This window comes from Lepidothrix coronata, unplaced genomic scaffold (genome assembly GCF_001604755.1).
Source record: "Lepidothrix coronata isolate B3197 unplaced genomic scaffold, Lepidothrix_coronata-1.0 Scaffold14, whole genome shotgun sequence".
Classification (NCBI taxonomy): Eukaryota; Metazoa; Chordata; class Aves; order Passeriformes; family Pipridae; genus Lepidothrix; species Lepidothrix coronata.
In genome coordinates this window covers 7839774-7864516 of record NW_016690194.1, presented here as the reverse complement: position 1 = coordinate 7864516, position 24743 = coordinate 7839774, and the positions used below count along the sequence as shown (strand labels likewise).

Genomic DNA, 24743 nt, shown 5'->3' with positions numbered 1-24743 from the left:
TTTGTTTTTTTGAAATGATTACTGTCAAGACTTTTTTTAAAAAAGCCTAAATATACTGTAATATTATTTCTGGTAGGTAGATTTATATTTTTATTCTGTCTTATTTTGGTTTTTACACAACTGTCTCCACACCACTTTTGGTTTCAATTCCACTTCTGGTGCTCAGCCTCACAATTTTTGGGGCTTGCAGTCCCATGGTATAATTAGATCTGTGACTATGAATATCACCAACCTAATCATAACTAGTGTAACACAAAAAAAAAAGTACTTGTAATAGAAACTTTCCAAGTTCCATCATTGTTACCCTCAAGCAGGAAGCCATAAAGTACTGGGTGTTTTTTTAAACTTAAAAAAAAGGCAAGGAAAAAAAGATTAACAGCTTCCTCATCAAGAGCTTCCAAAGAGCAAGTATACACCAGGTGATAGCCATTTGCTAATGAAATGATAAAACCAAAAATACACAGAGGTCTTGCAGAACATTCATTCAGACATCTGTTGATGAGAGCTCTAAGCAAACTGCCATCTGTCAAACCATTCATTTTGTCAAAGTTCATTTCTGTGTTCATGAGTACTGTTATATCAGCCTCCAAAAATACCTGTTGTCACAGCTTAAATGTTTAATATTACTTAATATAGCTCTCATCTTCATATAATGTGGCCAGTGAACCTTATGAGACACAATGTCAGAGTCATTGTGTATGGTGATGCCCACCACATAGGAAGACTTCACCTGCTAAGTTAGACGCTGAAAAAACTATTAAAAGTTTTTTGTCAATACTCCAATATTTGACTTAATATCATTGAAGAATTTCCTTGGAGGATATTGAAGAGTGTCAGTAAGTCCCTGAAAGCCCTTGACAGTAGAGAACAGAAACTAATAATGCAAGTGCAGTTGACTTCTCTCAAAACTATCTGTGCAAGTTTAGAGCTGGCTTGCCACCAAGTCTCCAAAACTCAACAACAGAGCCTGGCTTCCCAGAGAGAGGAAAAAAAAAAATCAAACAGCCAAGCTATAGCAATATATATATATATATTACATATAAAATAGATATATACAGTGAGAATACTATGTACCTATAACCCCAGAAACCCCAAATAGCTTCCTGAAAGGGAAGAGGGGAACGGAGAAGGGAAAAAAAGGACAAAAAAAGCATGAAAAGGGACAGAAACAAAACAGGTATGCACAATCTAAAAACCCAGTAACCAGCAGACTAAAGAACTGGCAAAATCTCATCACTTCTCTTGAGAAAGCAGGACAGCCAGACCGCGGCCCAGCACTCTCCCCTTATGCGTGGCAGACAGCAGCAGTCAATACAGGCCTCAACTTCAGATAAGCAAGACCATGTAGAGATCTACCATTCTCGAACCTCGCCGGAAGAGAAGAGAGCGAGCTCTCTTATCTATGCCTTATTCATACCCCGGGTTATGTAAAGGAGTAGCATGGAATACTTCCTTGGTCACTACCCTTGTTCCTTCCTGGTTACAAGCTGGTCTCCAGGAAGGCCTAGGGTGAAAACTATCACACTATCCCATCTGGTGGTCTAGTGGTTAGGGTGCAGGACTCTCACCGCTGCGACCCGGGTTCGATTCCCGGCCCCCCGGGCAGATGGAGCTCGTCAGCCTTGTAAGGCAATCCATCTAAGAGAAGGTCACTCTAAACAAACCTACGTCCTGGGGACCTCACTGCCACTGTCCAAGTTTGCTCGGCCCCGGCAGATGAACCTCAGGATTAAAGGGTGGGCTCAGTTCAGCGCAAGCTGCGTCTCACCTAAAAAAAAAAAGAAAAATCCACTGCGCAGGCTCGAAGGGTTAATGACCTTTCCCAAATCTTCGCTCGTGAAGACTGGCCATTACTTACTATCCCATCTTTGAACTGCAGGAGTTAGAAGAGGTGGTCAGCTAACCAAAGCCTGCCATAGATTCAGTGACTTCACTGAACTCAATACCAATGTCTGCTCTCAGCATCTGCACACTTAGCTTACAGGCCAAAAATATAATTTATGTACTCAAAGAAGGAGACAAAACAAAAAGGACGGGGAACCTATTTCTTAGTGTAATCATCCATAAACTCCATGGAGTCCTATATCTTGATATCTATTTCATATCATATCTCCCAGTTTCATTCCTCGTACACACAAATACCCATGCACAGACATATTCAAACAACTTTTGATTGAAGTTTCAGGTACACAAAATCAGTCAGTTCAGAGTCAGCATTCCCATTGCAACTGAGATTTGATGCTGTTGTGAACACATCCATCACGTGCTCTGTCAGTCCGTGTGCCAGCTCTCCTTAATTACTCCCTGTAATGTGGATGAAGGGCTGAAACAACAGGACCTTTAAATACATTATTTCCTGCATCTGTGACACCATCCATTTCAGCTGGATACTCTTTTTTTTTCCACATTTGCCATCCTGATATTAAAAACAACCAAACCAGAAAGTGGTAACACACTGAAATGAACAAATGTGTCTCCACCTGGTTTCTTGGATCAGTAAAAATGGATACCCCAGCACGTATGTGGTGGTGCTGTATGAGGATCAGAGTCCCCCTGTTTTGGGGACAGGATCTAAATCTGAAAGATGATACCATGTTGATAGATGATAGTCAAACAGGTCATCTTCTAAACACTCCCTTTCAAAACTGGCTGAGCAAAGGGTCCTCACTCTTAGTTACTTTCCTGCTAGACTTGACTTCTAGAAAAATGCTGTTTCAAGCTACCTCATTATAGCTCAGGTTCAGGAAACAAAAGTTCAAGAAAAAGTTAAATCATATGACAGTATGTGCTGGTTTAAGAGTTAACCAGCAGGGGTAATGAACCCAACTCAAAGGAGAGATTATAAAATCAGAATAACAATTTATTAAAATAATACAGTAAGTACAATCATACAAACAAACAATTGGTCTTAACCCACAAAACCCAAATGTATAACCCAGTACCTTGGGGGCATGAACAAAGTGGTGTTCCCTGGGCCCCGCTTGAGTCCAAAGTAAAGGGAGAGGGGAAAAACCTGCTGGTGGGAGAGCTGCTGCAGTCTGGTCAGAAGCGGTGATTGCAGTCCAGCTGAGGTTGAGAGCGACGAGCTGCAGTCTTCCTTCTGGATCCCACGAGTGGTTTCAAAGTTCTGAAAACTCCAGGTTTATATATTCTCCAGTTCAGGCAGGAATGGTCAGTTCTTTCCCTCAGGGAGTTCCATAAAAGGTAAGAGCATCCTCCTATCTCACAGGCCTCTTAACACCTAGTTTATAGCCTGAGGAGTCAGGCTTTTATGGGCAGAGGTGCTAATAGTCTATTGACAACAGTTTCTGGGAAATGGCATGGAAGGCTATAGAATACACAGTTTTGGGTTACACCCATACCATGATGAACTCAGCTGTCCTAACTAGGACACAGTATATTAGAATTTTTTTTTTGGTGTGGTACAAGACATCTATATACAGAATCCCAGAATGGATCAGGCTGGAAGGGACCACCTCCCTGCTTCAGCAGAGTCATCCCTGATCTGCTGGAAATTCTCCTCCCAATGCACCCCAACATCCCACTGGCCTTCTTAGCCATAAGGACATGTGGATGGGCAGGGACAGTTGGTTGTCCACCAGGACTCCCAAGTCCTTCTCTGCTAAAGTAAACTCATGCTCTTGGCCTCCCCTGGAAATGGCAGCATGTGTTTGTCATCTCAAAGACCACTTAATTTCAGTCAATCATCAGTTCTCCGGACTGAAAAATAGGAGCATATTTTAGTCTTGCACGCTTAGAACATTCTTCTTCCATGAGTGGTTAAAATAAAAAGACATTGTTCAAGCCTTGAGTCTTTCAAAGAGACTTTTCAAAACTTGTCTATCACAAAACCAAGAAATGTTTCATGTTTTCAATCTAATCTTTTCCCTGACAATTTCTGTAGAAAGAATTTTGAGGAAAAATGCATAGAGAAATAAGGGAAGTCTCATGGAAGGGTAACTCTTAATTATAGACAATAGATAGAGAAATTAATTTCTTTTGTCCTTTGATTCTTAATTTCAAAAGACTATGAAAAATATTTTATGAGTATGTTTGTTATTATTCAACAAATACTCAGCCAAGTACTTTCACAAGATTCAGGAGGCATTCATCATTTGAGCCAACCTTTTGTGTTCTGTAACATCTGAGGATGGAGAAATTGTTTGAGTGGCATAATCTTTTAATCCATCACAAAACCATCTGTCCCCTGTGTGCTTACTGATCTAACTCGTCACTTCTCTTGTGTCCATCTCAAACCTTGGCCTCTCTCCCTGCACAACCAGTCTCATAGCAACTAACAGTTTATTCTCAAAGATGGCAATATATGTGGGAAGGATTGTTTTCATACACTCCTGCTTTGCCACTTGTCTTTCTCCCACAAATTTTGTCATGTTGTGGGCACAGTCTTAACAGTCCTAATTATGTGTAGCATTCCCATCTCAGTCAGAAGTACTAATTACATCTGCAACTTCAACATCCTCTATAAACTGACAACCAAAAAACCCAACAGTGACTAGAAAAGACACTTGCAGATATATGGGAAAAGCAAAAGGGTGGCATGGGCAAGGATAATAGGCTGCTGTGGTGACCAGGCTCATTGGAAAAGACAATTTTAAATAGGTAAACATTCATTAGGATGACTTTGACCATGGAAAAAAGGGAGTAAAGTTGTGTATTTTAATACAGGTTGTGCACCATTTGGGAGCACGATTATCACTTGCTGAGTTTATTCTGGTTGAGGAACTAAGTAGTTTCCCACTGTGTTGAGATAAGCTGGGAATGCACAATGCTGTCTCACAGTAGGGATCTTACATGGACAGGGAACTCTGAACTCCTGCATGTTCCCTGCTATTTCAGTTTTTGCTTTAGCCCCCATCTTTCAAAACTAAAGCAGATAATTTCTTCATCTGTGCAACAGACTTGTCATTTTCTGGCACATTTCCTCCTTACTTACCATCTACTTACTTACCTGAGGGACATGGAGGGGTTCAGTCTGAAGAAAAGGAGGTTCAGAGGGGCCCTATTCTTTAAGATTCTTTAAGAGGAACTGACTCTTTTAGAAGTCTTCTAGACATTTTGAGGAAATTCTTTCCAGAAGACATTAGCATTCCAGAGACAGGAAGAGTATTCACAAGTTCAAAGTATATGAAGAAACTAATTATAGCAGTAAATGACCTTGGTGTTTCTTAGCTAAGCTTAGATTTCAGATAGTTATTATTCATTTAATCAATACATTGTATGTCTTTTCAAACATTAATAATTCTATAATTCTATGATTTCTTGGTCTAAGAAGGTCCATAGGACCTAGATGAAGCCCAGTGAAATCAGATTTGGAAGTTTTTTCAGTTGTCCATTTTAGCTTTGAGAGAAGGTGTTATTTGTCACCAGAGTTGTTAGCAGAACGCATCTGCCAAAGTGCCATAAAAGTAGATGGAAAGCATGTTAGAGAAAGTACCTCTGATATTTAAAATTATTGCACAACCATTTTCATTGTGATTTTAATATTGTACCTCATGAATTCACTTCTTTTCCCTGAAGAAGGGGGGTTTCATGTAGCATTAAAAGAAAAGTATCTGTTTGTTTCTGTGACCTGAGTCTGACATCCTGTCTTCTAAATCCTATTGATCAAAGCTATTTTACAAGAGGAAATGCATACAGATATTTTCAGACATTCTTATTTACATATTCTTGGACTGATTCTTTAAGAAGTATTATAGACATTCTTGGGAAATTCTTTTCGGGAGACAATAACATGCCAAAGACAAGAAGAGTATTCATAAGTTAAAATTATATGAAGAAACTAATACTAGCGATAAACGACCTTGGTGTTTCTTAGCTGACCTTAAATTTTAGGTAGTTAATACTCATTTAATCAATATCTTGTAAATAAGATGAAATTTTGCAGGGCTATAAACCTCTGAAAGACAAGAGATTGATTATGGGCCTCTTCTTGAGATGACAGTCTCCACATGCCAGTATTTGAATAATTCATGTCATCCAGTTAATTGCATTCATAACAACTACCTTTGGGGACTAAAATAATGGCTTAATAGTAAGAAGCAATTGACTAAGCAGTTTTTATTCTGTCTAATTATGTAAGCTCTCTGAGGTATAAATTGAAAGTTCTCAACAAAAGCAAAATGAAATAGGTGTTTTTTGATAATTCCCATAACATATGTTCCTCCACATTGGCATTGCATGGGCCAAAAAGCTTTATATTTTTCTTTTCCATACAAGCATGGTTTAACCTATATTCTGATCTTTTCACAGAGAGACAAATTAAATTAGTGGGTCAGTTTGCGTCTCTGATTCAGCATGCCTAATTTGAAGTATGTAAATAAGTCTTATTGAAGATGGCAAAGATGATGAGTGGCTTTTAGGGGGTTGACTGGGGCTGAGATGTGGTTGAGTACAGTAAAGTTGTGAGAATGTTTGTTGTTACCTTGAGGTGTGACAGACTGAAAACAACACCATCAGGAGGATGAATTTGCAGAGGATCTAATAGCAAAGTTATGAAAAGACTTTGCTGGACCCACGTCCACTTAAATGAGACAAAATCGTTTGGGATCAGAAACTTTTCATTAAAGTATTTATATATTAAGTATATATATTATAAATATACACAGTAAAGTATTTATATAAAGTAAATATATATTAAAGTATTTAATTTGTTTTTCCTCAGGTACAATTCCACAGTCACATTAGGAATTATTATTTGTAGCAAATGACTCTGTTAGTTCTCCTAGGCTATTAGAAGTCAATACTTTACATTGCAATGTGAATATTAAAAGGTAAAACATGTTGGCTTTTCTCCATAGAACTGTCCTCCTTCCAGCATGTCAGCAACAACTGTGGTGCTACCATGGATAAATTACTGTGTTAGCTGAACTGGGCTCTAGTTAGAACATGTATCACTGCCACTGTACTGACTGCGTTAATGCCCTCAACTAAATTCAGAGCAGCTCTGCTGACAGTGCTCATTAGGAAAGTACCAAAAAGCCACAAACAGGCAAGATAGACGAATACCTTGTGCTCGGGTGTCAGCAGGACTTTGCAACAGGGGAGTCAATCGTAAGTGATCTGCTGCTACCTCCCCACTCCTTATCACGTACAAGTCCAGCTCTGCAGCTCCTAACGTGGCATTGGGGTGAAACAGCAACATTCAGCCCTGTTAAGGGGCTCCAGAGCTTGGAGATTGAAAAGGAAGCATGAGAGGGAGCTTTAAGACACACTGAATTTCCCAATATTGAAGGAATTTTCTCAGGTTGTTCCTGTCCTGAGTTTATTATGAACATTTCTATTGGCAAGTGTCCCTATATTTCACCACAAAATGCTTCCATGGGTGCTTTCTATCTAACCTTGTCAGAATTATGACTTTAAAAAAAAAAAGGAGACAAAAAAATTAAACTTCAATCCTTCAAAAACTGATGAGATCATCGGGGAAAAGTTGTTTTAATGCCAGTATAACCTTGATTTCTTATTCAACCTTATTTTTGTATGAGTAATGGTGAGTAGCAGTAAAAATATATTTACTTTGTGCTAGAAAAGATGGCGAATTATTTATGGCAATGCTATTCTGTCTCATAACTGAAACAGGTAAACACCCTAGTTCTCCATAAAATGCATTCTGTTTATGAATGTAAAACTACATTTTAAGTCTCAAAGACCCAAGGTTTCATGAAGGTTTTAATTTGAGCATTTCTAGCAAACTTGCTCTTAAGGATTACTTCAGACAAATCTGTTTCATATGAAGTGTTAGTGGTGTTGTTACTAACAGTGTGATAACAAATGAGGGGAAAACGGTTATGTATTCTGTACAGGCGCATCAGATAGGGTGTCTTCCTAGAGGCACTCTGTCTTCTCATCCCTCTTCTCTCCATTACATAATCATAAAGATAAGAGAGGTGCAACTGGGTGGTTTTTTTATTTTTTTTGTCAAGTATATAGCTTCTGCAAACTCAATATACTGATATTTGATCACAAATTGAAGAGGGGGATGAACATCTTCCACCTGTCCTGTCCCTAATCCCTACTGTTCTGTTTCATTCACATATTATGACAGTGAATTTTGTCTTTTTTTTTTACAGTTCTGAGGTTTGTTAAGCACACTGAGAAGTTATATATGGTCTCTGTTTTGTGGACCCCTTTGGATTCTTTAGAGAAAACAAGCTCCCACATTTAGTCCCAGCTACAAGTCAAGCTGCACACACAAATACAGATTTGTAGGACTGGCTCTGAATTGCATTTGAAAATGGTGCATTGCAGTCAAAAACATTACTATACCATTGAAAATTGGCTAATATATAATTAATCCTATAGAATCAGTGCTGACAGCAGTAAACATGGCTCACTGGTTACTTTTTCTCCTCCTTTTGGGAAAGGCCATGACTCTGTAACCTGCTGTGATTGTCAAAGTTGTCTAATCACTGAGTTGGGAGGATTGGGCTGGTTGAAAGGAACGAGATTTGAAGAAATTTCAGGGACTTCTTAAATTAATGGGAGTTGATTTTATTCCCCAGTTCTTGGGCACACCCTGCACTCTTGGGTGAATTAGGTCCCGTGGAAGTTACTGGATGCAGGAGACTCCTCTGAGCTGTTGCTGAACAGGGGTCCATGAACAGAGGTCAAGTGTCAAGTCCAAATTCATTGCTCTCAAAATAACTCTAAATTTTAAGTAGGGCTGATAAAAGTGATCAGACTCTTTTTTTTTCTTTCTTTTTTATTTTCTTTAAGTATATTCTTCAAATGTCTATGCAAGTATCTTCTTACAATGTCTTTCCTGTGCATTACTGCCTGAATTACTGGGGTAAACCTCTCAAAACACTATTGATCTTCCATCATCCTTGATTTTTGTCCTGTTCATTTAGGTAATGATGAAGGATCCTTAATAAGTAAATAAGCTATTACCTTTTCTGAAAAGATATGTTAAGCTCTTATTCTTGTCCTGGTGACTTTCACCTCTTTGTTTTAAAACACAGTCACCCGTGTAATTAAAATATATGACTGTCTATCCCAGATCTGAATCCACAAAGCAGAGCTTTCTGAACTGTTTTTCTTCACAATGGCCACAGGAAAACACCTTTGGAAAAGCTTTCACTGCTAAAAGAAGTAGTTCATATTTCTTCACAGCTTCCTACTGAAGTACATTAAGTAAGAAAGATTTCATCACCTGCTTCATTGTAGTCATTGCCACAGTTGTAATATTGCAATTTTTGCTGTGCTCTGGCTTGAAAAATTTAAAACACATAAAAGAACCCAAAGACCCAAAGGGACAATTAATTCCTGGTGTATCCGTATGCACTGAAAGGAGCTACCAGAGCTACCATGAACATGACATTAGTCTAGTGGGGACTTCTATATAAGCAAGCCAAAGGTATCTGGAAGCATTTCACACACCCCCTTCACTGGGATTTTCCTTGGAGGATGGGTACTGATCAAGAATTCCTGTGAAAAGAAAGATTCTCTTTGTATGTTTATCTGGATGTATATTAAATGATTATTTAAAAATTAGATTTTTTTTTCTTTCATTTTCATGATTATCTGGCCAAATCTTCCCTTCATTCAGTGTGACTTTTTTTTTTTTTTAGAGTTTCAACTATAGTGTGAAACTCTTTGACAGATTACTTTTGGGTGGGTTTTTTTTGTCGTTGTTTTGCTTCTGAAGTGCAGTGGTTTATTTCTTGTGCATTGGATGTGGAGACTGGTGTGTGGAAAGGAGCCAGTATGGGAATAGATCATCCAGTTGTTAAAGCCATGGATTCATTACAAAATTATTCTCTATGGGTGAACAAGGGGGAAAAGAATCCCCGTAAGTTCTCATCCGAAAAAACTCCCCAAGGTTATCATCTGGAAAAAGAAAAGTTTGTGGTTAAGCTGAAAGAATATTAGTTAAATGCATCACTGGATCAAAGAAAATTTATTTGGTGTTGCGTGATACCTTCCTTTTCCCATTAAGTGAAATGTGAAGTTACTATCAGTCAGCAAATAATCAATGGCTCGTTTCTGTTTGAGTGTGCTTCCTAATTTATTTTTGGAGATGGTATTCACTTCATTATTAGCAATTTTGTAAATACATGAAAAATTGGTCTACTTACCTATTTATTAATATTCTGAAATTCCATATAGAGAGTGAAATATGCATAAGAGACTTCCATAAATCTTTAACTGTTTACTATTCCATGTTAAATATATTTTTAATGTAGTTATGGGACTGATAGTCTCTATAGCTGTCCTTTTACAAATATAACATACTTGTTCGGGTTTGCTTTCCCCCCTGGGAGACCAGTAACTAGGGAAAAGAAGGTTTCCAAGACTGTAAAAAGTCATGAATCTCTTCTAATTTATACCTGTCTAAAATCCTGGCATGAGTCCATTCTCCTCACTAGAACTGAAAATGTTCCTCAGCTTTCCCTAGCCTGTGTGGGAAAGATCCTGTAAAAAAATCTGATCTTTAATAGGAAGCTTTTCCTCTCTCAATGAGTCTAAACCTCGAAAATAAGCATTGTTTTTCAGAAGGTTTATGAGTGTTTATTAATTTCTTATGGGGAGAGCTATGGTAAAACTACACCAAAAGCCAACTATTTCAGAAAAGCAGCAGAGAAATAGCCAGACTTCCTCCCGTTTCCCACTGTGTGCACAGTGAGATATTGAAACACTGAAGTCTGGTAATCTTGCATCCTTAATAGAGGTTAGATTATATTGCCAAGGGGACGAAAGTCTTCAGACCACACTGCAAAGAATAAAGAGGTTAAGGTGTTTGGACAGCAGATACCTGATCTGTCTCCAAGTCCCCATCTACCTGTGCTGGGACTGCTATTCCAAACAGTGGTGATTGCACTGGGCCAGCTTCACTAATTGAGGAGCAGAGATAAGACTCATTTGGAGGAGGATGTTTGGACATTTGGAGTGCTAATGTTGTTCAATCATTATTTACCTGGGCCCAGTTGTTTGCTCTCCAGTATTTCCATTCACCTCCTCTTACCACACACCTTCACTCAGCTCTCATGATGTGACAGCTCTTTGTTAAGCTTTATTTGGTGCAAAAGTTGCAGATCTCAGCTGCCCACCAGGGGTAGAAGTGCAGCTGCCACAGATTGGCTCAGGGACGAGGCTGACAGTGACAACATTTTTTGGTTTGAATACCACATTCTGAACTTTTGGGGAATATAGTTGACTTTCCATGTCCACAGGTGGATAAAGAAGTCAAAATTAAGGTTGGTGGAATACTGTTGAACTCTTCATTTGTTGATTCTGAGCATCTTTATTTTGTCCTTCAAAGTATTCCCGTCAGCTCAGACAAGTACACAGGGCATGTTCACATCTACTGATTGATATTTTGCTATTGACTGTTTTAGGATTAGCATTACAACCTTGATCTGTAGATATATGAATTTTCAGTGAGAATCAAGAAAAAGTATACTTCTTTGCTTTCAGAACTTCCATGTATCTTCACCGTCACAAAGAAATTTTGCCTGAATTTAACTTAGGATCTTTTGTGTGGTATTGTAAATTGGCTTCTAATAGATCAGAAGATGCAACCTTTGGTAAATTATCACTTTATTGCATTTACTTTTCAGGAAGGAAATATATATAGCAATATCCCAGTAATTCACCAATAATATTCTGTATAACCACAATATATGTATATATATGTGTGTACACATCCACATGAAATAAGCATAGTCCAGGCTTTTAGTTCATTTTTTTCCATTCATTGTGTGCATTTGTGCATCAAATTAATGAAAGACAAAAGGAATTAATGCAAGTATAAAAGCAGTAATTTAAATGCTGCAGCTATGCTTTTTTCTGTCATTTAAGAAAGGAAAGAAAAGAAGAATCAAAGGAATGAAGGATCAGAATTGTGCCTCTCAGATGCTTAGTGATAAAAATGTACTGTTATTTCAGATAAACCTGCAGAAGAAGATGCGAGTCACTGGAGTTATAACTCAAGGTGCCAAGAGGCTTGGGAGTCCAGAATACGTAAAATCTTATAAAATTGCATACAGTAATGATGGGAATTCTTGGACAATGTACAAAGTAAAAGGCACAAAGGAAGATATGGTAAGATTAAGTCATCTGTATCTGAATATCTCTTATGTTTTAGCTGCCTTTAGAAGTATGAGGTGTCAGTGTTACATAAGCCTAATTGCCTGGAAGTATGATATAGGTTTCATTATCATTATTTTTCTCTGAATTAAAAAAAAAATAGCATCAACAAATTTACATTTTCTGTTTGCTAAGAATTTCTTATACTTTAATTGATGGTTTTATAAATACCATTTCCCCAAGCTAGAATAATCCTGTTTATTACACTTAACTGATTTTCATTTTAATTAGTTTACCAGTAATTACTCATTACTCTGTTTTCAATTTAATTTTATTACAATGGCAGATTAGCGTTAACCCTTGAAAACATAGAACCCATTCATCAATGCTAATCTCTGTGCTGCACAAACAGTATCATCCAGTGGGATGTGTGTGTATACAGTTTACAGTTACCAATTATTTTTGATGGAGTCGTGCATACAAAGGAGTAAAAAAAACCCTTTACTGTGTAAGTTTACATAGAACTAATGCACTGTGAAGCATTACACATAGCTTCTCTATTAGGAAATTAAAATGCTGTGTGAGGAGGTATATAATGAGGGAAGAAAACACAGTACAAGGATATCTGGTTAGAGTTAGGAGTGAATAGAAGAATGCTGATAGGTTTAATTCAGCCCCCTCTGTGATCAGTGGGAGGGTTACAGTCACTTCAGTGAGAGCTGGATCAGGTTCTTGAACTCGAGGGGGAAAAAAATAAATGCCAATCAGCGTAAATAATTGCAGGCTAGATTGAATTGAGACTATTTAATACACTAATTAGAGAAGAAGGCATAATGTAGTTGCATTAATAGCTTCAGCTTCTGGGACTGACAAGATAGAAGCCCTGGTTCAAATATGTCATGATGTGACCCAAAGGCAGGACATTTTGCTTAAAAACTTGTATCGGGCACTAGAGATGCTGAAACAGCTGCTATTTGGGAAAAGCTTGCAGGGGCAGTCAAAACAGACGCTTTTGAGACATGAAAATGAACTGAACGTCCATCAATCTTCCTGGCATGTTTTTGTGAGTGTGCTATTTCGTCACAGGTGTTCCGTGGGAATGTGGACAACAACACCCCTTACACCAACTCCTTCACCCCACCCATCAAGTCCCAGTACATTCGGCTGTACCCTCAGGTGTGCAGGAGGCACTGCACACTGAGAATGGAGCTCCTGGGCTGTGAACTCACAGGTGGGGTTCCTGCAGTCGTCAAGCACCGGGCAGGTCTAAACTGTGCACTCGTTTTGTCCCCACTGAAACGTAGTTTCGTTTGTGCCTGAGTTTGTCCACGCAGTTACTCACCTCTTTTTGTGTGCGTTATATAACCAGCAACACTTAGCTAAGCGATGTCAGTGACAACAGTAGGGCAGTAATATTAGTAAGGCAATGTTGTGTCAACCTAATAACACTTGGTAAATTTTTCTGTGCACCTCCAGTCATACGTGACCTAGACAAGCTCATTTATGACAGTTTTAGTGAGTGTCAGTGGATATCAGTACTCGTAATGTGCCACACTGAGCAGACCACGAGACAGGGAGTCTCTAACTCAAAGGTGCACTCAGCACAGCCTAAACTAAGGGTTGAAAATGGTTCCTGAGACTCTAGAGCTGGTTGTACATTCCTATATGTTGGAGCAGCAGGGATCGAGCCTGACATGGGTAATTCCTCCTAGCTTCTGGGTGACACCACCAATGTGCTCTGTGACACCCTCCAGGGGACAAACATGCTTCCACTGCCTTCCAGGACCACTCAAAGTGCAACAAGAAACATTTGGCTGGGCTGCTTTAATCAAGATTTCAGTTTGGATTTGTTCTGTGGATTTAGCAGGAGCAGGGATTGCGTCTTGCAGCTAAAAGTAATGAACAATTGGAGACAATATAAACCCTCTTAAGATTCGTAGTGTGGGTCTGAAATGTAAAGCCTGACCTCCAGCCACTCTCTACATGAACCATATTCTCTTACAAATTCAGTAAAGCATGTAAATTTTTTATATTTTTCAAGAGATAAACCTTTTACTGGTAGGAACACTCCACTGAATTCATTTAGGAATGATTTTTATGTGGCTGCCTGCTTACTGTACAAACAATAGTCATCCAGTTCATGAGTGATACATCAAAACAGCTGGAGTTAAATAATTCTCAGTCCTCTAGTGGCATCAAAACCAGATTCAGAAATGAAAAGTTAATACATTAATCTCAGTGTAGCCCTTTTCCAATACAGATAGGTTTAAAAGTAAATAGAAATTTCTGTCTAGCTGCTTTAGTCTATTAGATTTATTTTTTTTATGTCTTCCATTTCTGGAACCACAATTTAGAGTAAGTCTTTGCCAGAATGACCAGGAATTGTTTTGCTCAAAGAACTGTGAAAGCCACTGCAGTGAATTCATTTCAGTGGTGTCCTAACAGTTTCAAGGTCATCATTTCTTAAAACTGTGGGCAGCCAGCACTCAGCAGAACAATTTCAGCCTTACTGAAAGAAGAGTAGAATTATAGAGACTAATTTGCTCATAATTCCAGGTGGTCTGTCTTGGACAGAAAAGCATTTTGAGAACTCCGGCTTCTTTAACATGTCCTGGTGTTAGAGGAGAGGGTCACTGCTGAACAGAGGGAGACTTGAAGCACCAGATCATCATAAAAACCAATTCTTTTTTAGGACAAACTTCAGCAAATTATTCAATACAATCTGCTTTAGTCTCATAAATAGATTTACTCACGAGGACCCACAGTCAGACCTTATTGAAAACCACAATCAATGCTAGTGGAGTTGGCCATCAATAAATTAGACATTAATTTTCATGGCCTTGTGTTCCTGCCTCGCTTGTGTTTTGCACATCTCTGTGTCCTAAATTCCCTTCCCTACATAGAGTATTGCTGTGAGGAGAGAAACAGATCACAGCTACTGTTTATTAGAATGCCTTTATTCATTAAGCTGTTATTAATAGCTGCAGCACGAAGCTGCTGTTTTAAAAACAGATCACTGTTCGCACAACACAGTTGCTTACTCATGGATTCAGTCACAAATTCAAACATCCATGTCCATGCAAGCAGTCCCTACCAAATGCTATTGATAATCATGTATGTTAGTGCCTATGCACCAATTCAGCCAATCTTGGTGTTTTGGCTTTCTCAGTTCTTGCAGAGGGATGTTGGTCTCCAGAACTTGAACATCCTTGTGACACCCACAGCATCTCCTGAGTGTGTAACTTTCATCTTCTTTGGGCATGTTGTTCCCTGGTAACTATTTCTCTGTCCTGACAGTATTTATAGGTACCATTTACACAAAGCTCACACAAAAGGGGACTTCGTAACACCTGCATTTAATACCACATTCCCCTTTCCTTGTTTGTCCTCAGCACTATCTAGTCTGAAAAGGAATCCTATGGTCATTATATTAAGGCCAGGTTGGATGGGACTCTGAGCAACCTGGTCTAGTGGAAGGTGTCCTTGCCTTTGGCAGGGGGTTGGAACTGGATGAGCTTTAAGATCCATTCCAAGCCAGGCCATTCTATGATTCATTAACATGAAGAAAAATTGTAAAATCTCTCAATTTTTAGAAAAGAAAAATATCACAGTATTAATCAAAACAAATTCACCTTTGCCCTCAAATAATTGACTTATGCTGCTTTTGCCAATACTATGTGAATTTTTGTCCAAGATGAGATGTATGCAGACCTTTGCAAGCACATCCCTCTGTGAGCTTGCCTTCATTGCATTGAATATTTAAGATTTCCTTCGAGGGTTTGAGCTTTCTTGAAAGAGCTAGATTAAGGTCATGGTACAGAATTCAGGCTGAAGAGTAAAAGATTGTACCCTTGGGAGAGTCAACAATCCACACACTACAAAATTGAAAGAATTGAATTCTTTCAATTTTCAGATGCTAATCCACACTCATCCTCATTAATCCTCTGCTTCTGTTTCCCCAAGCCAGACCAAATAAGAAGTATAATAAGCTATATCTAGATAGAATTAAACATACAGAGATATCAGGTATTATTTATCACAGATGGAGATATCCAAAGCATCTCAAACATTCTTAGCTAAGATGCTCCACTGGGCATAAGCCATAAGTATGTCTGCATGAGCTCTCACAAATCTTAACAGGTGGCAAAAATGTGAGTGGAAATTGAATTGTCATGTCACAGGGACATGGCAAAGCAAATTGAAAGATACAGAGCAGTGAGGAGATGTCCTGGGAAAACATGAACATTATTGTAATTGCATTTCTGTGAGATATGACTGTCTGTAGACACAAAGTAGACCATCCAAATTGTCATTGTCTACTGCTGTTGAAGTTGGGAAAAGACAGGGTATGCTGTTGCTCTCTGTGACACAGTACCAAGGCATTTTACTGCCACCCATGTGCATCATGTTTGTCTCTTCTGGTTCCTGTTGCTCTTCTCACTTTCTCCTGTTACCTTTAACAACTGTCTTCCCACTCCCTCTGGGGCCACGGAGTGGGCAGGCAAGTGTAAAATCCCATTAATTCATGCACGCATGCACAGGCAGACACAGCTGTTGTTTCATAGATCAATAATAGTGCTCAGAAAAGATAGAACTATTTTTGATGGTTTGGGCCAGCACTGAAACACAACTTTGACAGCCTCTATTTTTGTGTCAGGAGCCTCCTTCAGGTTCCTGGGATGAAACATCTCTGCTGACAGCCCTTGTGATCCTGGAGTGATACTTCAGAATTTAGTAATAAGGAAAGTCCTTCTCTAAAGCAATAGATTAGTCTGTCTCATTTGTATTATCAATTGCTCCCTCCCACTCCCAGGAAAATTGTTTTGTTGTTGTTTTGAACTAGGCAGTCCATTCTACAGACAAGGCTGTGCAATTTCATTTGTGCACTGAGAATCAGTTCTGAAAGATTGGTTTTTTTTAAAAAAAGTTAACTTTGTTTTCTCACATTTCTAATTTCTTTGTTTGACTTTTTAAAAAATTTAATACAAAACATCAATATTCAAAATTTAAATACAGGACATACTGCATTAAAGATGTTAACATAATGTTAACATTATGTGTCTCTAGTAATGTGTATTTGCTCCTGCTGTTAGCCACCTACGAAGGGCCTATGGTCTTAAATTCCTGACTGAATCTCTTCATAATTCCACTTAATTCTGTGTATTAAACCTATGGGAGAAACACAATGTAGTGTCTTTGACTACTGGGGCAGGAAGGAAATGAGAAAAGAGATTTTCTTTTTTCTGTTTTCATGGAGAACAGAGAAAGGAGAAGCCTAAGATCTATATTTTGCTAGAACCAAAATAATTTAATTATGTGGGACGTCCACAAACAAATAAGCCATTAACTCTTGATTTCTCTTAAGTTATAATTTCCAACTATTCTCTGTCCTTCACAGTTGTTTCTCTGTGGCCTTCTGCTCCTTCAGCAGGTTTTTGTGCTTTCTAGAATTTTAACCACATGTCAAGTAATTTAGAAGTGTAAAAAATCTCAGTATTGTTAACTTTTTACTTCAGCAGTGGCTTCACGAAAAATTAATATTTCTTCAGTAGACAAACACATGGTTGAAGCAGGGTGACCTAAAAGCATGAGAAAATCAAGCTGAACAAGGGGAACAGTAGGAAGCTGCTGGATGGGAAAATAAAAGCAAGATAAGCAGAGACAAAATTGTCTTTTGAGTTTGTTTGTCTTCATAAATTTATGCCAGGATAAGATAAGTTGAATTCTCTATCTTAGTTTTGACTCACCCAAGCAATTGTTGAAATAAAGTGCCTCAATTTGGCTATTTTTCATTTATTTGTTCCTTCAACAATAGTCTTGATTAAATCCTTTTCTTCGAGAACTGCAGGGTTTTTTTCCACAACAGAAAAATCTAAACCACTCACAGAGATAAGTAGATAGTGCCCCTGACCTTATCTTGCTGTTGCAGGTTGCTCTGAGCCCCTAGGGATGAAATCAGGACACATACAGGACTTTCAAATCACTGCCTCCAGTGTTTTCCGTACGCTCAACATGGACATGTTTGCTTGGGAGCCCAGGAAAGCCCGGCTGGACAAGCAAGGCAAGGTTAACGCCTGGACCTCGGGCCACAACGACCAGTCACAGTGGCTGCAGGTAAAGTTTCATGCGCATTTTCCCAAATATTTGTCTCCTTTGTGCTTCAGGTATGGGGACGGTTCTCTGGTTTAGGGTTATATCCATATTCTTCTGTTTCTGAGTGTAACCATCCTAACTCTGCCACATGTAGGAAGCCCAATTGATCTTCATGTCTCTGATACCACAGTTGCAGAAAACACTGCTGGGGGGATGCCTCTACTCTCCCCAGCAGCCACAAATTTTCCTTTTTTTAATGAACAGAAACAGTAGTTGCAGATCTGTTTCACTGAATTTTCCTCTTTTGTTGAGAGGCACTAATTTTTTTTTCTTCCCTTCTGTCCTTCCAAAGCTCCTTGGAAAAGCGTGTTTACTTTCAGCTTTTTGCACCCTAGGGGGCCCCTGGTGGTCTAGTGGTTAGGGTGCAGCACCACTGCGACCCGGGTTCGATTCCCAGCCCCCCGGGCAGATGGAGCTCATCAACCCTGTAAGGCAATCCATCTAAGAGAAGGTCACTCTAAACAAACCTACGTCCTGAGTCCCTCACTGCCACTGTCCAAGCTTGCTCGACCCCGGCAGATGAACCTCAGGATTAAAGGTTCAGCGCACGCTGTGTCTCACCTAAAAAATCCACTGCGCAGGCTGGAAGGGTTAATGACCTTTCCCAAATCTTCGCTCACGAAGACTGGCCATACTTTTGCACCCTAGCAAATCCTGCTCATAGAAATTATCTTTGTCTAACTGAGGCTGCTCAAAACCACCTGCTGACACAACTGGGGCCAGAAAGGCTGATTCAGCACACAAATTCATTATAAAATTGTGCATGGGGTTGTTTTCAGCCCGAGAGTGATTTATACAAGTCACTAATGTGAGAAATTGCAATAAATCACTGGTGTGGAAGCCTATTTGACCAGTCAGTGACATATTTACATTTTTTGAACTGTGGAAAATGGCAGTGTTTTCAGTCAGCTGCCAGTTTGCAGTGCAGTTCTCAGTGGGAAGCCTCAATAGCACTAGACATGGCTACGAACCCCTTGCAATCTTTCCACATATAAATTATGACATATTAGCTTTTTTACCTACAGTTGCTAAGCAAGTCAGGAACACTATTACTATTTTTTTTCTCCCAAGTTTACAACATTTTGCAGAGAGGAAGCAGCAGTTACCTCGTCTATTTAACTGAAGATCCTGGAATTTGCCAAAAGCTTTTTTTAGAGCAGCTTGTTGAAACAACAGTTAGCAACTTCTGAAGAGAAGGAAAAATTTATTTTTGTGTTTTATGGTGGAAAAGCAGATGAAATTATTCTCCACATGAAAGAGAGACAGTTGTCTCATATTTAGCCTCATTGGGGAAACCAAGGGTGTACAGAGACTCGACAGAAATTTCCTGCTGTGTGTTCTTGCTCCTATGGGTAACAGTGGGTTTTTAATTAAGTACAGATGGCAAGGGCCTGTAGAGTTAATCCTTATATTCTAAAATTCTTCATACTGTTCTAAGTCTTGCTATATTTGAATTAATCTGAACCTGCAAATTTAATCTGAGCACTTGCACAGTCTCTTTGTGTCCTTGAAGTGTCAGGAATGCTACTTATTTTCTGGTCAAAAAGAAAGCTTTGAAGAAATACTCATCTTTTAGTTAATTTGTCATATGGCTGTGTACTCAGTTCAGTAACTTTGCAGGAATATGAGCAATTTACCTTTTCCTGAAGATCATTCTGCATCATGATAATTCAGAGGATCCTAACACTTCTTTGAAAAAAAAACAACAACAAAAGATGCTAAAACTACTTGTTTTTTCAGTGCTTAAGCTGGTCATTATCTTCTACTGTAGGCTGCTTATTCTCAATTTAGTCCATGGGTAAAGATGGTCTCATGCTTCAAGTGTAAGGAATGATTCTATAACAGAGACATGTCTATCATTTGAATTCATCGGTTCCTTTTTGTTCTCTTTGTTGGTAGTTCTCTGTTTTTTTGTTTGTTTGGGTGGGGTTTTTTTCCTTAAAACACAGTGGTTTGTATTACAACCTTTTAACACATTGACTGCAAATTTATCATCATGCCATTTCCACAGAGTTTAATCAAAACACATCTGTAAGAAAAAGCAGGTGGAAGCAAACTTATCTGTATGCCCTGTTCCCTCAGTCATTACATATTGCAAGGAATTAGCCCAGTAGTGATTCCGTGGTATCCTAAAATAGGCTTAAAATAAGGCATTTAACCCAGATTTCTGGATTTTGCTAAAGTAGCTGACCTAGTAATATGATATTTACTGTGTTAGCTTTCCACGCCTTTTGAATGTTCTCCACATGTCTTTCTTGGTTTATATTTTATAATTTTAACTAGAAAGACTATAAAGTTGGATAAAAGCCTACTGACTGCCTTTAAAAATTACTGTTGTGTTATGTGGACAGTTTGAAAAGATCTGTTCTCACTAACAATTTTTGGGAGATATCCTTGCCTAAATGTCTCTACTATCTATTATTCCTCTGTTTAAAAGCTGACATATATCTCAGGGCACCTGCTGTGATAATGGTTGCTGAGAGGTGATGTTTGCGTCATGCTTAAATGCCACTTGCACTAGAGATAAATTCTTCTCTGTCATGAGTTGCAGTTGTTTTACTCAGTTTTCTGCCAAAAAGGAAAAGTCTGAGTCCTCCATGTATTTTAAAATGCAGCTATTAGCAAGCAGGCTTTTTGTTTTAAAGTAGTTTGGGTTGATGCATTCATAATTTAGCTTCCGAGGCGTGAATATGAAGTATTTTGTGTCTCCATGCACGGACTGTGCATTTTCAGGTACAAGAAGAATACTCGCCTGTATTGGTGCTGCAGTTGTTGAAAATCTGTTTTGATCTAGGCTCTGCAAATTCCAGATTCCCTAGACAATACTCCTTTACCCCAAACACTATCACTAGTGATGGAAGAAAGTATTTTTTTGATGTGAAGGGAAAGTTAAATAAATGAGATGACCAAAATGGTAGCTCAGTTGTAAACTGGGGATGAATTCCCCCACACGCTTCCTCAAAGACACTCTTGTTCTTCTTTTAAAGATGATGCTGCTAGTTTTTGGAGTGCTTACGCTCCTTCTGGACACAATCCAGGACTGTTATTCCATGTCAAATTCAGTATTTGACATTAAAGGAAGTGTTACAGAACTTTCTACCTTAAGCCCAAAAATGAGGCACTGAGTCTATAAAGATTATTGAAAATAAATGCTACTGATCTTTCAGGTGCTTGGAGACTGCTCTTATAAATGGATTTTTGCCATTCCATATCTCATTTTCCTAGCCCAGACTGTCATCCAAAAGAGTTAACATTTTCCTCCAAACCCATATCCACTCTACTATTAATTTTCTTCTCCCCCCTCCACCATCTTCTTTACATATATTGTTTTGTGTGTTATCCTAGTCCCAACTTTACAATAGTACAACGGTTTCGTTGTAGTTTATCTTAAAACTGGTGATATGGTGGGGGTTTTGAGGGCAACAGCAGCATCATAATCTAATGTTTCTTCTGCTGATTGTGTGTGATGGGATCAGCTAAGCACTGTTAAGAGAAAAAAACAATTGCTGATAAAGATAACAGATTGTTTGAAAATGGGCAAAACAACCATCATACCTACTCATTTTAAAAATGTTATGATTGCCAGCAGTATAATAGATTTGGGTTGGGTATTTTCCTGCCAACCTAAACTCCAGTATTAGACAATATTACTGAGATTTTTTTATCTACACCGTTAGAAAAGAATTGTCTCAGTGCTGCAATCAAATTAGTCTTTCAGTTTAATACGTAACCATCTTTTTTCACATCAAAATGGCTCTTATTTGAAAACAAAGGCAAAATTGTATCCCAAATAATTATCCTTTTTTTGTTATATGTTTACAAAGCCATCTTTATCATGCCATCATTGGATCTACTCATGTTCATTTTCTATCACTTATTTACAGTGTTTAAGCTTCTAAGTGATCAAATGAGAAGGTTGTTAAAATGCTGAGCCAGACCCAGCTTCTTGTCAGTTTGTTTTGGGTTTTTTAGAGAGGACTTTACAGGACTGGAAATGGGTCTTTACTCTGTCAGCCATAGAGAGAGATGGACAATTATTTTAAGGTAGGACACAAATTTTTGAATGAGGAAAGTTACAGAAGGTGAATATTTCCTTTTTTAAATATTGGAAAAGAAGGTTATTTTTCATCTAGTATTGGTTAACTAAGCTTATTTTAATGATAGGTGTTAGCTCTGTGCCTAAAAAAATTGTTTCCTCTTTCTCATGGTATTTGTTTCTTGTCTGTTACTGCACCTGACTCTTTTTCCTCCTTTTTGCTGCATTAACCTGTTTATTCATAAAGAATTTTAGAGGCTTTTTGTATAGGAAATCACTATGTTGATTCCTAAATTATGAAAACAACTCCTAATGAGAAAATTCTGTGGATTGTTTAATTATCTTTTGAATTGTGTCATTAGAAAACCACATATTACTACCAGTACTGTTTAAAGTAGCCAAATAAGTGATTTAAGTCTGGCCACCAGCTTAAATTGTTTTAACACACCGTAGTGGGTGACCCTGGCCAGATGCCAGGAACCTACTAAAGCCACTCTCTCGCTCTCTCTCTGCAACCGGACAGAGGAGAGAGAAAAAAAATCAACTAAGGATTCATGAGTTGAGATAACAGCTGGGAGAGGTCAGTTACTGATTACTTCATGGGCAAAACAGACTCGAAGTAGGGATAGTACTTAAATTTATTACTAACAGGATAAGAGCCAAAGATTGAGAAATAGTCTTAAAAAACACCTTCTCCCTCCTCCTCCCCCCCAGCGGTGCAGGGGGACGGGGAATGGGGGTTATGGTCCGTTGTTGTTTCTGCCACTGCTCAGGGAGAGCAGTCCTTCCCCTGCTCCAGTGGGGTCTCTTCCACGGGAGACAGTCCACTCACACTCCAGTGTGAGTCCATCCCTCAGGCAACAGTTCTTCCCAAACTGCTGTCCCGTGGGTCACTCCTCCATGGGGTGCAGTCCTTCATGAATGAGCTGCTCCACCGTGGGTCCCCCATAAGGGCCACAAGTCCTACCCATGAAAAACCTGCTCCAGTATGGGCTTTCCTCTCCACTGGCTGCAGGTCTCCAGCAGGACCCTGCTGCATCTTAGGCCTCCCACGAGATCACAGCCTCCTTCATGCATCCACCTGCTCCAGCATGGGCTCCTCCATGGGCTGCAGGTGGATCTCTGCACCCCGATGGTCCTCCATGGGCTGCAGGGGCACAGCTGCTCCACCATGGGCTGCACCACAGGCCACAGGGGCCTCAGCACTGGCACCTGGAGCACCTCCTGCCCCTCCTGCACTGATCTTGGTGTCTACATTGTTGTTCCCGTGTTCTCACTCCGCTCTTCCCTGGCTGGAATTCTTTCTGCTCAACAACCTTATGTTCTTAAATATGTTATCACAGAGGCATTGCTATTACTCCTGATTGGCTCGGCCTTGGCCAGTGGCAGGAAGTCCATCCTGGAGCCAGCTGGCATTGGCTCCACGGGACCAGGGAAGCCTCTAGCAGCTTCTAACAGAAGCTGCCCCTGTACACCCCCCAGCTACCAAAACCCAGCCACAGAAACTCACTGCACCCCCACACTCTGGAGGGAAAAAAGAAAAACAAACGAACAAACAACAACAGAAAAAAAAAAAAAAGAAAAAAAACCCACCAAAATCAACAACAAAAAAACCCTCCAGAAAATGCTTAACAACAACTTAATTAAATATTGACTTGGAAGACAGAAAATTGGAATAGGATGAAATGTTCATTTAAGACCAATCTAGTAATTAACATGATGAGGTAATTGCATGACTTCTAGAAGGCTTGGACTGCTAAGACATCCTGACTAGTCTTGGGAAGATACAGTGTTCTGTAGGAGATGTGAACTTAGATTTTAAACGAAGGACATGTATTTCTCTGCAGCTTCAATAAACCACAGCCATCACCAACAGGTCAGGAAAGGAATCCGTGTCCTTTAGTGGAACAGTAACAAAAGTTGTCTCTGGTTCTCCAGATGCAGAGTTGGTACTGGTTTTTTATCAGAATTTCTCACAATTTTAATATTCTCAGACTTCAGATGACAGAAGGGAAGTTGTGCAGAAATCGACCTCCCTTTGTGCTTTTTATTGGAATACAGAAAGATATTTACAGTCAACACTGGTCATGTTACCTCTTCACTGCAAAATCACCTTCCTTTTCTTCCTGTCCTTGGCAAGGCAGCTGTCATTTCTTCTTGAAGGATTTAATTCGGACACTGAGCTTTGGCATGTCCTTGGTTTGAGTAGTTTCACAGGGTGATACTCTATTCACAATCTGATAGTTCACAGGATACAGCAACACCTCAAGGCAGATTGGGAAAAAAATATTGATACTTTAGTATTTTCTTTACCATATTTTGCCAGAAACTCTCTATAGATAAATTTTCTTATTAAAAGAAACCTGTAGTGGAATAAGGTAGTAATGGTAAAAGAGTTCCGAGTCAAAGACAAAAGCAGACAAAGAGTGATGCCCACTTCTAAACTTCACACTGCTGAATTTACTGATTTTGCACTACCTAGGCTAGAATGCCAAACAGGTCTCTTCAT

General features: G+C 39.1%; 1 protein-coding gene across 3 annotated transcripts in view; it reads left to right on the top strand.

The window, feature by feature from the left end:
- The window catches only part of EDIL3 (EGF like repeats and discoidin domains 3), a 229776-nt gene that overhangs the window by 160101 nt on the left and 44932 nt on the right, over nucleotides 1-24743 (top strand). For all 3 annotated transcript variants that reach the window (XM_017806317.1, XM_017806318.1, XM_017806316.1), the window contains 3 exons: nucleotides 11905-12060; nucleotides 13132-13276; nucleotides 17975-18159. In XM_017806317.1, the coding sequence (XP_017661806.1) occupies nucleotides 11905-12060; nucleotides 13132-13276; nucleotides 17975-18159 (486 nt within the window). The remainder of the gene's footprint in view (nucleotides 1-11904; nucleotides 12061-13131; nucleotides 13277-17974; nucleotides 18160-24743) is intronic.